At 37.7% G+C, this 14,363-nt stretch overlaps 1 protein-coding gene and 1 pseudogene across 1 annotated transcript in view; one reads left to right on the top strand and one right to left on the bottom strand.

The window, feature by feature from the left end:
* Window positions 1-14,363, top strand: part of SIRT1 (sirtuin 1) — a 28,543-nt gene that overhangs the window by 2,142 nt on the left and 12,038 nt on the right. Inside the window, exons 3-4 of the mRNA XM_040242241.1 lie at window positions 1,102-1,343; window positions 3,005-3,157. Coding sequence (XP_040098175.1) covers window positions 1,102-1,343; window positions 3,005-3,157 — 395 coding nt within the window. The remainder of the gene's footprint in view (window positions 1-1,101; window positions 1,344-3,004; window positions 3,158-14,363) is intronic.
* On the bottom strand, window positions 9,404-13,734 carry LOC120865219 (annotated as a pseudogene).

Raw genomic sequence — 14,363 nt, 5'->3', positions numbered from 1 at the left:
TCTTCTTAACACTTACCACTTGACAATTTCTGTATATAACTTTTATTGCTGGTTTCCTGCATTAGAATATAAAGTCCCATGGGGGCCAGGGATTTCTGACTGATTTGTATACTGTTTAGTCAGTGCCTGGAAAAATTTGCCCTCAGTAAATATTAAGTATTTTGATGAAATGGGAAAGTATTTTGAAGTAGAGAATACTATGAGATTTTTATATCGAAGTAGTAGCATGATCATCTCAAAATATTCTTTTTCTTAATGTGCTCTCATTTTTCCAGAAATGCCTTGACTATTTCAAAATAGTGATGATTAGTTTCTTTTTAGTGTTTATATTGACTGTATTTTTGGTTTTCTTAAGCTAGGAACTGATTAAGAAATTTAGGGCAAAGAATTATTAAAGCTCAGAACATTAGCATTGTACGTATCATTGCAAAGACAGGTTAAGATTAAATTGAACATTATTACCGGGAAAATTTTAAAGACAGTAGTTAAGTATAGATTTCATTTTCTTTGTGTTTTTAATGATAAATAGTGTGGGCTTTCAGGATGGGTAAGATCTTTATTGATTTGCAGAGCCCTTTTGTATGTCTGTTGTATTTAAGTTACATTTTTTTAGGTTTTAACCAGAGAAATCTAATTCTAGTAATAAATTCACTCGACTCTTACACATGTTGTTTAGTCACTAAGTTGCATCTGATTCCACCCCATGAACTGTAACCAGCCAGGCTCCTCTGTCCCTGGGATTTCCCAGGCAATAATGCTGGATTGAGTTACCATTTCCTTTTCCAGGGGATCTTGTCTACCTCGGGATTGAACTATGGCCTCTTTACCACTGAGCCACCAGGAAATCCCTTTGAAATACATACCTGGCATTTTATAGCTCAGGGGACAGGATATATAGTAGTGGCTCTGAGTCTCAGCTCCTGATTTCATTGGGATATATAACCTTAGCTCTGAAGATGTTCTGAATGAAACACCTTTGCAGTGCATTTTTTTTACTTTATAAAACAGCCTTAAGGAGTGCTAATTTACTACTTCAGAAAATAAATGAGATTTTGAACTACTTGGAGTGGATTGATCTAGTTCTTTTCCCTTTTAACATAGGTCCATATACTTTTGTTCAGCAACATCTCATGATTGGCACAGATCCTCGAACAATTCTTAAAGATTTACTACCAGAAACAATTCCTCCACCTGAATTGGATGATATGACACTGTGGCAGATTGTTATTAATATCCTTTCGGAACCACCAAAAAGGAAAAAAAGAAAAGATATTAATACAATTGAAGATGCTGTGAAATTACTGCAAGAGTGCAAAAAAATAATAGTTCTAACTGGAGCTGGGGTATGTAAGATGGATGAGAATACTAGTAAAAGGGGGAGGGTGTATATTTTTAGCCTTGTCCAAGTCAGAAACACATTTCTGGTATAGAATTTATTCTTACGTGATAATGGGCATTTGTGTTTGGAAACTGCTAAAAAGTGAGTGCAGCAGCAGTTACTAAATTGGTTCAGGATTTTTTAAACTTCTTAGTAACCTTAAAAAAGATGCCCTTCTATTTATTGACACAGTAGGTAAGTGGGATTAAGGTAAGATTTTTACCTGCTTTATTACACCACAGCTCCTAAAGGAGATGCAGGGAATTCTGTTTGTGTTACAGTGAGTGTCAGGGCCTAATGATAAAAATTGGTTATATGCTCAGCCTTCATGGAGAAACCAGGAACCTAATACGTATGTATTGGCGAGTAGAGAACTTAGTGTTGGAAAGGTAACAGATTCCTACCTCCCCTCCTTTTTTTTTTTCCCAGTTACATAGAAGTCTTTTTTAAAGGCACCATACACAGAAGAGGAATACAGACAGCGGATTGAAAAGAAAAAAAAGCACCATGACTGACTTACAAAGGATTATTACTCTAATGTACAGTTAGCTTCAATTGATTGAAAATAGCAATAATACAATAGAAAAAAGGCAAATACTATAAACAAAAGATGGTTTGCAGATAATCATGAAAGAGGCTGGGTATCAGTACTCAGTGAATGCAAATTAAGTAATAGTTCGCACTTTTTTACCTATCAGCTTACTAAATTTTAATTGTTGATAACACACACTGTTATAGGAGCATTGTAAAAATTCTTATACATCGTCTCTACATTTTAAATTAAGATGATGTGATTGTGGTGGCTTGACATTTTCCATTTGCCCCACTTTCTGTCTCAGTTAACTAGTTACTTAGGCTATTTCATATTGTGTGTTGAATACAGAATATGTTACATGGTAGTGACGGAACAGTTTTTGGAGTAAAGTTGAGTCCTGCTTTCTGACCTCTTGAGTTCAGGGAGAGTGTTATTTAACATTAGATGATCGTGACGAATAGGTATGTTTTGCTTCCCCGATGTGACTTAAACATTCGTTTTTGCCCTGAGACGAAAATGGAGTAAACGCAGACAAAATTGTGAAATAGATAACTTCTGAAATCCCAGTTTGAAATTGTCAGGGTTTATTTGTAGAAAAAGCACAGAATCTAAATTTGTTCTTCAAAATTAAAAATTGCAGTATTGTACAGCATAGTTTTTTAAGGAAAATTAAGAAATTTAGTGTTCCTGAAGTAATAGAACCCTGATTTAGAGGAGGGGTTTTTTTTTGGAAATACTTGACTGATAGAAACTCTTGCCCGCTTTCAAATAATTTGAAATGGTTTACTTCTTTCCCAATCAAGTTGGAATTGCTTTAATTTGTTGGTTAAATGCTTATAAAGGTTTAAAGTTAGCCTGACTTAAAATTCCTTACCCCCTTATGAATGGAATATGTGGTGGACTTAATTACACTGGTTTTCTGAGTATTTTATTTCTATTAGAAATTAAACTAAGGTAGTGTCTCTATTCCCCAAAAGTTTCAGACTAAAAATGTTTTTCAGCTCTTCCCTAATTGTGTGATAAGAGGACTAGTAATTATTAAGGTAGCAGTAGAAGATTTAATTGTACAAATTATGCCATGCGTATTTCAGGTTTCTGTTTCTTGTGGAATACCTGACTTCAGGTCAAGAGACGGTATTTATGCTCGCCTTGCAATAGACTTTCCAGACCTTCCAGATCCTCAAGCAATGTTTGATATTGAATATTTCAGAAAAGATCCAAGACCATTCTTCAAGTTTGCAAAGGTACTACAAACTTTTCTAGCTGTTTCTTTGTCCGTCTGTCATGAAAAATTATTTTGAATGGCTTTCTAGTAAATTGAGTACTAGTACTGTGGTGGAGTAAAATCACTGAAATAAAACCATTTTAGTCAGAAATCCCTTCTTCCCCATTGGGACTATCATTTGCTTTTTTTCATTTTATGATGGTGCTTATTTTCAAAGAAGTTTGCACTTCACTTTACATTGTCTAGACCTTTTTTAGAGGTTCAGTTCAGTCGCTCAGTCATGTCCGACTCTTTGCGACCCCGTGAATCGCAGCACACCAGGCATCCCTGTCCATCACCAACTCCCGGAATTCACTCAAACTCACGTCCATGGAGTCTGTTAATGCCATCCAGCCATCTCATCCTCTGTCGTCCCCTTTTTCCTCCTGCCCCCAACCCCTCCCAGCATCCGAGTCTTTTCCAATGAGTCAACTCTTCGCGTGAAGTGGCCAAAGTACTGAAGTTTCAGCTTTAGCATCATTCCTTCCAAAGAACACCCAGGGCTAATCTCCTTTAGAATGGACTGGTTGGATCTCCTTGCAGTCCAAGGGACTCTCAAGAGTCTTCTCCAACACCACAGTTAAAAAGCATCAGTTCTTTTTAGAGGTTAGTAGATCATATAAAAGTAGCATTACTGTTTTGATATTGAATATTTTTGTGGATCACAAAGAGTATAACATCTGCTCAGTGTGTTTTATAGTATGAGGAGATACGCTTGTGGTCGAAGTGGAGAAGGTTCTTAGATGGCATTTTAGTCAGGGTTGATTCTGCTCTAGAGTGTGTAGAGGTGCTCTGTCCAGTTCAGAAGCCATTTGCATGTGGGGCTATTGAGTACCGAAGTGTACTGTACTGAGATGTGATGTTAACAAGTGTGGAAGACATACCAGGTTTTGGACATCTAGTATGAAAAACATACAAAATAAAAATTATATATTATATATAATGATTATATTATTATTATACTTTGGAATTGGGTTATAAATTGTGAAAATTTCACATTGTTAATGTGGTTACTAGAAAATCTGAATTGTGTATATGATTCAGATGTTTTTATTTGGCAACTCTGGAGTTTAAAGTTTGACATAACAGTCATCCCTTGGTATCTGAGGTGGGGATTGGTTTAAGATTCACTCAGATACCAAAATCTGAGGATGCTTAAGTCTCTTATATACAGTGGTATTTACATACAGTCTGTGCACATTCTCACTGTATACTTTAAGCATTTCACCTCTCTCTTTTGGCGGGGGTGGGGCTACGCTGGGTTGTCATTGCTGCCCAAGGGCTTTCTATCGTTGTGCCGATCAGGGACTACTCCGTGGTGCGCAGGCTTCTCCTTGCTCCTCTTGTTGCAGAGCACAGGCTCTAGGGTGTATTAGCTTCAGTAGTTGCACCTCATGGGTTTAGTTGCCCCAGCGGCATGTGGGATCTTCCTGGACCGGGGATAGAATCCATGTCTCTTGTATTGGCAGGTGGACTCTTAGCCACTGGACCCCACTAAGGAAGCCCCTGTCCCTGTATACTTAATCTTCACAGATACTGTGAGCTTTTTTGTTTTCACAAATTTGAGGCAAAATGGCAACCCTACATCAAGCAAATCTGTAGGTGCCATTTTTCCAGCTGCATTGCTCACCTATGGCTGTGTCAAACTTTGGTAATTCACAGTATTTCAAACTTTTTCATTATTTGTTGTTATGATCTGGGATCAGTGATCTTTGTTATTACCGAGGATGTAGTGATGGTTAGCATTCTTTTTAGCAATAAAATGTTTTAAATTAAGGAATGTACATTTTTTTGAGACATAATGCTATTTCACACTTAATGAATGACAGTATAGTATAAACATAACTTTCTATGAATGGGGAAACCAAAAAAATTCATTTAACTGACTTGATTGGGATATTTGCTTTTTTGCTGTGGTCTGGAACCAAACTCATGGGATCTCTGAGGTATGCTTGCATGATGTTAATAGTTGCTGGTGCAGTAAATTCAAAATTTGGTAAATTGTTATTGCTAAACTTCAGTATGCTTGAAAGGGTCTTTTGTATTACTGATTATTTTTTAATGGGCATAGAAATGAAATAGAATTGAATTTTAATTAAAGGATGACCTCAACTACTTTCAAATCATGTAGTCTGTTTATATAACTATAGGAAAACCTCCACCAATTTAGAATACATGTGTTAGCTTAAATTGATGGACTATCTTAAATAATTTTGTTTTGTGCAAGTGTGCTTATAAACAGAAATTAGAATAAAATGGGGATATTACATTGGAATATTTTAGAAAATGATTTACTTGCTAAAACTGAAGACTGAATTTGAAAACTTTCTGCAGGCTACTAAGAGAAATTTGAATCTTGCCAGTAATCAACTTGAAACTTAGAAAACTTCTGAATTTCATATATCAGCAGTGATGATGGTCTATCCTTTAGAATAGACTACTGGTTCACAGTGAGCTGAGCAAATAATGTAAAGTTAGTTTCTGTTTGTTTTTCTTTGTTACAAGAATGTGAATTTGTGAAGATATTACTGTTTTTTATATACTAGTGCTAGGGGTACTGCTGCAAGACTTTGAAGACCAGTGAAATATCAGTTACTTGGTTTCTTGAATTGGACTTAGGACACTGGCTCTGGTTATCAGAAATTAACACTTTTTTTCTAGCCTCACTGTGTGTGGCCTTTGGGATCTTAGTTCCCTGACAAGGGATGGAACTCATGCCTCCTGCAGTCTGCTGTGGGAGTGCAGAGTCTTAACCACCAGACCCTAAGGGAATTGCACAGGAATTAACACTTTAAGAAAGCCATCAAGTAACCAGAAATTACTTTGATCTTGTATCTGAGTGTAAGAGCTTGATTTACTGGTGCAGTTATTTAATGCTCACAAGATTTTTGCTGTAAATTCTGTGTTTTGAGAGGAAACAACATGCCCAGACTAACTTTCCAGCTTTTTCAAAACTCTGTCACTTAAGTGTATATAAATTGGCTAGTAAAGGTAGTAATCTCACACTTGGGGAAAATATGATAACTGAGAATACAAATAGCAAGGTGAGAAAGATTGTAATCTTTGTTGTCTAATGTACATAATGAGTATTCAGTTTTAGCCTACACTGGTTTTAGTAGAATATTCTTGTTTGGTGCTTTGACAGGGACTTGAACCTCAAATTAAAAATCTGATGCTCTACCAGCTGAGCTGTCCAGGCATAAACTGGCTTTGATATATAAGAATCTACAGAAGCAATTAAGTATTACTCTTACAAAGACAGATTATAAAAATGCACATAATAGAAATCTAACAGGGCAAAAGAGAAAATAAGATCTGAATTGGAGCAAAAATGCTGCTGTGCTGTGCTCAGTCGCTGAGTCACATCCAGCTCTCTGTGAGCCCATGGACTGTGGCCCACCAGGCTCCTGTATCCGTGAGATTTCCCAGGCAAGAATACTGGAGTGGGGTGCCATTTCCTGCTACATGGGATCTTCCCCATCCAGGAGTCAAACCTGTGTCTCCTGCATTGGCAGATTCTTTACCACTGAGCCACCTGGGAAGCCCAGAGTAAAAATGGCAGTGTTAATTTATTACAGTGTACAGATTTTATGGTGGCTGGGAGAAGAAAAAGTTGGTAGAGGCAGCATGTTTCACTTCTCTATGAAAGTTGGAGCTAAACAAATGAATTAATCTTTATAACTGCTAGTCATACAAGATTGTTGTTCAATTCTCACACTAAAAACTACCGAAAGGAAAGCATCTAGTTGCTGAAGTACCGCTTAAAATAAATGGTAATAGGTAAGAGAGACTGAGTTAATTTGAGTCTAAAAATGAATAATTAGGAAAAAGGTGAAGGACAGATAAGAAAGGACAAAGAATGAAGGATAGTGTTCAGAAATTAAGAATGGAGAGGATATGTAAATCTTGTAATATTTTACTAGATTCCAAAAAGAATACATGAGTAAAATACTCAGAATCTAAAATTTTCTACCAGTTTCTATACTAGGAAGAAAGTTTAAAAAGATGATTACTTTGCTAGTTGTGAGAGAAAATGAATTTAAGTTGATGTGTAGTTGATTTAAAATGGGTTTCAGATGTATAGCACAGTGATTTAGTTGTGTATCTTTTTTTTTCAGATTATTTATGTTATAAAATACTGAGTATAGTTCCCTGTGCTATACAGTAGGTCTCCATAGGCCACCTGGTTTTATTTGCTTGCTTGTTTCTGGCTGTCGTGGGTTTTGCTGCTGCGCGAGGGCTCTCTAGTTGGAGCAGGCAGTGGCTGCTCCTCCGTTCTGGCACGAGGGCTTCCCCTGTGGCTCCTCCTGTGGCGGGGCCCAGCTCTCAGCGCGCAGCCTTCAGTAGCTGCGGCTCACAGGCTCTGGAGCACCGGGTCAGTAGCTGTCGCGCACAGGCTTAGTTGTTCCACAAACATGTGGGCCTTCCCCGACCAGGAATCGAACCCGTGCCCTCTGTATTGGCAGGCAGATTGTTAACAGTGGACCGCCAGGGAAGTCCCGGTTATCTGTTTTATACATAGGAGTGAGTATATGTTAATCCCAAACTCCTAATTTATAACCTGTTTCCCCTTTGGTAACCATAAGTTTGTTTTTTCTGTGTCTTTGGATCTATTTGTTTAGTAAGTTAATTTGTTATTTTTATTTTTTGAAAGAAGTGATGTTTGATATTTGTCTCTGGCTGGCTGGCTTACTTCACTTTAGTATGATAATCTCTGGGTCCATCCATTTTGCTGCAAACGGCATTATTTCATTCTTTTTTATGTCTAAATAGTACTCCATTGTATGTATTTACCACATCTTTATCAGTCATCTGTTGATGGACAGTTAGGTTGTTTCCATGTCTTGGCTGTTGTAAACAGTGCTACAGAACGTTGGGGTTGCATGTATCTGTTTGAATTCTAGTTTTCTCTGGATAAATGCCCAGGAGTGGGTTGTAGGATCATATGTCAGCTCTCTTTTAGGTTTTTAAGGAACTTCCATAGTGCTTGAACCAATTTACACCAACAGTGTAGGGGGGTTCCTTTTGAAAGAAAATGAATTTAATAATAAAGCCATGAAAACAGGAAATATTGTGAATTTAGACCTTTTTGGAAGGAAAGTTTCTCTAGATGTGTCAAGCTGTTGATTGTATATAATGGATAAGAAACAGATTTCCTCTAGACTGGGACCTCCAAGTAATGGGAGAGGTGTATAAAAGAGGTTACTGGTTCATTAGAGCAGTTTCTCAACCTGCTGACAATTTGGGATGGCTAATTCTTTGCAGTGAGTACTGTGCACTGTAGGATATTTAGCAGCAACCAGTGGCCTCTTCCTATTAAATACCAGTAGCACCCTCTCATCAGTGTTGACGATCAAAAATGTGTCCAGATGTTGCCAGATGTCTCCTGCAAAATTGCTCCCTGTGTGACCCACTAGTGTATCAACAATGTGCCTAGCTATGGCACCACTTTGAATTCTTCTATAGGAGAACAATTAAGGCCAACATTAAAGCTATATATTCTTGTTCTGAACCATTGTCTTCTTGCATAAGGGCTTAAATTGATAATGAATTGTGGCCATGGTTCTCAGGAGTCCATGAAAAACAATCCTATATGAGTGGCAGTTATAAAGATTAATTCATTTATCTGGTGCTGATAAATATGAGTGATTTTTATTAAGAGTCAGTGAAGGTGAAACTGAGGTTGTATAAAATAACTTTTTTTTTTTTAAGGACTGTGTTCAAAGATCTAGTTGCTGTCCCATATTGAATACAGTGAATGTTCTTTCCCCTAAAGGAGAGGAGAGGGATAAATACGAACTTCAAAAAATGTATATTTATTCAGTAAATTGTCACTTTATTGATAGGTACAAACAAGTAGTTACAAGGTTAAGGAATCTTAAAACCAGCTCATTTGTAGTATTTTCCGTTCAGTAAACTTTCTGTCAGATACTTGAATACTTGATAACAATCCCAGTGTTAGGTGGTTCATCATAGGTTCCATCTATTGTAACTCATCTGGCAAGTGTTCATTTTGGACATTTCCTGCTTTGTTACTAAAAGCATATCGCTCTGATTGTCCTTTTTCATATGTTTCTAATGTTTTAAATTTCCTGAAAGCAAAATTGCTAATGGTTGTGGGTGAATAAAACGTACTCCCATCAGAAGTGTATTGGAAAGCTAAATTAGCATGCCTGTGCTCTTTCCCCCACAGAAGAAGTCTCCCATGATACATTAGTATTGTTGGTTTTTGTTTTTGTTTTTTTTTAGAATGTCTGTGTGTTGTGTGTATGGTTTGAAAAGATTGAAACGGTAGAAAACATGTTAGTTGGCCTCTCCCTTCAGTTTTCCTATCTAATCTTTCTTAAAGGTTACCATAGTCAAATGTATCACTGGTTTCCTTCTAGGAAAAAAAAAAAGTAAACCTGTTTGTGTGTGTGTGTAGGGGGAGAAATATTATTGTAAGTTTCTAATAATACTTTAAAAATGACTACCAACAAAATCACACTCTTGTCTCTATATTGCTTTTTTTCCCTCACTTAATATTCTTGGAAATAGTTTCATAATGACTCTTAAATATACCTCATTTTAAAGAAAGGCTGCATAGTATTGTTTCATAGTTGAACCACAGTATTATCTAATCATCTGTTAATGGTTATCTAGAGTTTTCAAGGCAGTTAAAACTAACTGTTCTTTTTTTGTTATTAATACTAGCGTAGATGACTGTTTCTTACTACTTGCCATGTGTATATCTTTGAATCGCCTGTTGTTAGTAATTTTTTTTTATTGATATTCTTTTCTTCGTACTGATTTGTGAGAACTTTTTTTGTTTGCAATGCAGAGCTTGTGGGATCTTGGTTCCCTGCTTGTGAGATCTTAGTTCCCTGACCAGGGATTGAACCTGGGCCATATCAGTAAAAGTTGCGTGGAGGCCTAAACACTGGACTGCCAGGAAATTCCCAAGAACGTGTATTTTTTTTAATGATTTATTTTTGGTCGCACTGGGTCTTTGTTGCTTTCTATAGACGTAGTTGTAGCAAGTAGGGGCTACTCTTCATTCCAGTGCTCTGGCTTCTCATCACGGTGGCTTCTCTTGCTGGCAGAGCACACGCTCTAGGTGCGTCAGCTTCAGTACTTGCAGTACACAGGCTCAGTAGTTGTGGTGCATGGGCTTAGTTGCTCTGTGCTATTTGAAATCTTCTGTTGTAGGGATTGAACCCATGTGCTTTGCATTAGCAAGGGGATTCTTATCCACGGTGCCCTCAGGAAGGTCCTGAGAACATAAATTCTTGACGTGTCGGTGGGTGATTAGAGTTCGTCTCCAGTAATCCCATGTGGGATGTGCAATGTGAAAAATGCTTAACTAGATTAGTCTCAGTAGACTGATTTGCAATACCTAATATAAATGGTACTTCACCTGAAGGAAAAACAGGGAACATGAAGTTGAGGGATCAGAAATTGCATAGTGGTTAAGAGCTGCACTTTGGCATCAAAACTGGGTTTGAATGATGGTTCTGCTACCTACTGGCTTTTGTGACTTTTGGTGTTACTTCTGTGCTTTGGTTTTCTCACCTGAAAGATGGGGATGTATATGTCTAGAAAGGAGGATCAGCAGATCTTTTCTGTACAGGCCCTGGTAGTAAATGTAACCTGCCCTGTGGCCTGCATGGGAACTCTGTCATACTGTGTTATTTTCCTGTACAGTCCTTGAAAATGTAAAAATCCAGTCTTCAGCCCAGTCTGCAGCATTATTATAAAGGGCTCCTGTTATACCTGGGACATACATTAAGTATTAGTGAATAGCTTCACTAATTGAAATTCTCTTATGTTAGTATAGGGGCCAGCAAACTACAGCCTTAGTCCAGATGTGGCCCACTGCCTGTTTATTTACAACTATGAGCTAAAACTTAAATGGATATGAAAAATAAAAATAATACTTTACATCATGTGAACATTATATGAAATTCTAATATCAGTGACTATAAATAAAGTTTCACTGGAACACAGCCATGCTCATTCATTGACATGTTGCTTGTGGCTGCTTAAGTACTGCAGTGGAAGACTTGAGTGGTTGTAATACGGACCATAAAGACAAGAGACCAAATGGCCTGCAAAACCTTAAATACTTGCTATCTGGTATCCCAGTGTGGAAAAAGTTGAGGAAGCCAGCTTTTTAATGGGGAAAAAAGTACATTTGTCAGTTGACTGATTTACAAGTTTTTGACTAGGAAAGATACTGAGTAGTCTGATTTTGTGGAATGAGTGAAACAAGACTAGGGATTATGAAGACTTTTCATTACTGTGGTCAGTTGGTTTCACTTACTTTTTGAGACCTTGGGAAATTTAAATTCTAGTTTCTTAACAACTCTTCCTACTACCTATTGAATTAGTGGCATCTCAAACTTTGGTCAGTCCTTCTAGTTTCGAGGGGCTGCAGTTAACACCCCTGCCTTTGACTGGATTCTCATTCATATTGGTAGAAATTGTAAGAAGCAAACAAGCAGAGAGCATCTCTGGAGAAAAACCATTATTCCTACATGAAAACTCACTGTGGCAAAAAAGTTGGTTGCTAGTGGCCAATTACTGGATTGTTTGCACATTTCTGGACATAGCTTATAAAAGCAGCTTGTCATTTAATAGCATTTCAAGCATTTGGTCCCAGTTCTGCTTCCAGTCTATTGTAAATGGATTCCTATGGCAATAACTGTGGTCCAACCCACGTGACTGGTTCCTTAATAGGACTTAAGGAGATTCAGATTTAGGATGGCCTGTCTTGCTTAGAACAGATCTGGAATGTCACAATTCCAACAGGAAGAATTAATCTGGATTTTACCTGAAAATCGTATCTCCTGCCAGCCAATTAGGTTTTTTTTAATTTGTTTTTTTTGTCTGTGTTGGATCTTCATTGCTGCATGTAGGCTTTCTCTAGTCGTGGCAGGCGGAGGCTACTCTTTATGGTGCCTCTCGCTAGTGGCTGCTCTTGTTGAGGAGCACACACTCTTGGGTGCGTGGGCCGCAGTAGTAGTGGCATGCGAGCTCAGTAGTTGCGGCTCTCATCTTCCTAGAGCACTGGCTCAGTAGTTGCGGTGCATGGGCTTAGTTGCCACAGGAAATCTGGGATCTTCCTGGACCAGGGATTGAACCCATGTCTTCTATGTTGGCAGGTGGATTCTCTACCACTGAGCCACCAGAGAAGCCCTCGGTTGGATTTTTAACAAATTTTCCTAGTTAAGGGATTGGGAGCTTAGAAAATTTAAATTCTAGTTTCTTAACTTTTCATACTCTCTATTGAAATAGTGGCATCTCAAACTTCGGTGAGTCCTTACTTAGGGGTAGTTCTGTTAAAACAGCCCTTTCAGAGTAAATTTTTCTCATTATTTCAGATTATATCCCTTAGTTGGAATGCAATACTTAAATCTAGTGATTCAGACATGGTCCACTGCATATTTGGAAGAAAATAGACAAAGTTTCAAAAAACCATTAAACGTAAGCTTACAAAATAAACCCTTCACAAATTATTCCAAACTACAGGAATTGATTTGTAAATCTAAGTACTAAATTACCCCTGAATTGTTAGTGCGTTGGATATGAAGGGAAACTGGAGTACAGAGCTGAATCTAGTATCCCACAAATTTTTGTTATTTTTTTTAACAATTCTAGTTTATTAAATTCTCTCATGAGAAGTTTACACAGTCACCACAGGTAAGCACTGTAGAAGCTTGACTCCTTTTTGCCGGCACCAGTATTGGCCCCTGCAGCCTCCCTGACTTTCTTCATTCTGTTCCAACCTTCCTTTCGCTGTCTTCTTGACGTGTTTTTCTCCTCCTCCAGGCCATGACTTGACTTGCAAGCCTGTGTTTGGGCTTATTCTTATTTCCATAATCCCGGGAATTTAAAATCAGGCCAAAGCCATTTGTCTTGCCACCACCAAAATGGGTTTTGAATCCAAATACAAGGGTGACATCTGGTATGGTTTTGTACATTTTGGCTAGATTTTTTTTTTTTTTTTTCTGATTTTCTGTCTTGGGTACTATTTCCTACCCATGGTGAAGGTCATCGATGACCATTTGTTTCCACTGGAGTAATCAGTTGGTCATAAACTTTCTACTCTGGATAGTTACTGTGTCGTTCATCATCTTCAAGCAGTCAGGGAGGAGAAGAGCTAGTGTCTCACAGGATTTTGTTCTTAATCCTTCCCTTTTAGAAAGGGTGGGCAGTAAGGCACATGAAACTTCATTCTAGGGGGTGGAGTCCTGGCCCCCTTGATGCTGCTCAGCCTTGCTCTGAAGGCAGGCAGCCATTTGTTCTTGCACTGCTGCCATGCTATTAGCACTTTCCTGCTACTGTTCTATCCGTTGCCTAGAATGTTATATTTGATAAAAAACATTCTAACAGCTGTTTTCAGAGGGGAGAGTTGGAAGGTGCTGGTATTAGAACAAAGCAATCTGATGAGAAAACAGTGGTTAATAGAGCACAACCTAGTTGTCCAAACATAATGTGACATAATGTTTTTTATAAACATTAGCTTTCATAAACTCTTCTTGTTACTTCTTTCTATATGCATTGTCTTCCTGGAATTGCAGAGTTGTTCATGAACTTTATGATAAAAATGTGGCAGGCAGAATTCTTGGGTTTTGTGTATGTCACATTTTCAGCAGCATATGGTCATGTATGTAATAGACCTTATAATGAGACTTATAATGAGACATGCCTATTTTCACCTAAATGGTATCTTGGTAGGCAGTTTTTTAAACTTGAAATATTAAGTAGATTAAAAGTTAAAGTCATGTAAATCTTTACTAATAAACGTTTTTGCATAATGTCAGAATTGAAGACTGCAACCCCCTTCCCAGTTTTATAGCTTGTTTCTATCCTTCCTGACTTGTTTAAATGAAAGTATCTATGCTTTGCATATAATTCCCATTTTTGCTTCTTTACAAAACAACAGAAACAAAACTACACACAGTGGTGACTAACTTGAATTTTTTCACATGTCATGGCCATCTTGCAGGGCACTCTCTCATTCATTTTAATGGCTGCACTACCCACTGTTAGAGATGCACCATGTTTCTACAGCCAGTCCTCTGTTGGTGGACATATGGTTGTATCTAGTTTTTTGCTAGCATTTTAATAGGTTAGAGGCTGTAATGAATGGTAAGGAAGTAGGTAGAAGTACTACTTCGATGAAAAAAGTAGAGAAGAAACTT

This window comes from Oryx dammah, unplaced genomic scaffold (genome assembly GCF_014754425.2).
Source record: "Oryx dammah isolate SB20612 unplaced genomic scaffold, SCBI_Odam_1.1 HiC_scaffold_6, whole genome shotgun sequence".
NCBI lineage: Eukaryota > Metazoa > Chordata > Mammalia > Artiodactyla > Bovidae > Oryx > Oryx dammah.
Note: the sequence above shows the minus strand (reverse complement) of the source record. Positions and strands in the feature narration are given on the sequence as shown.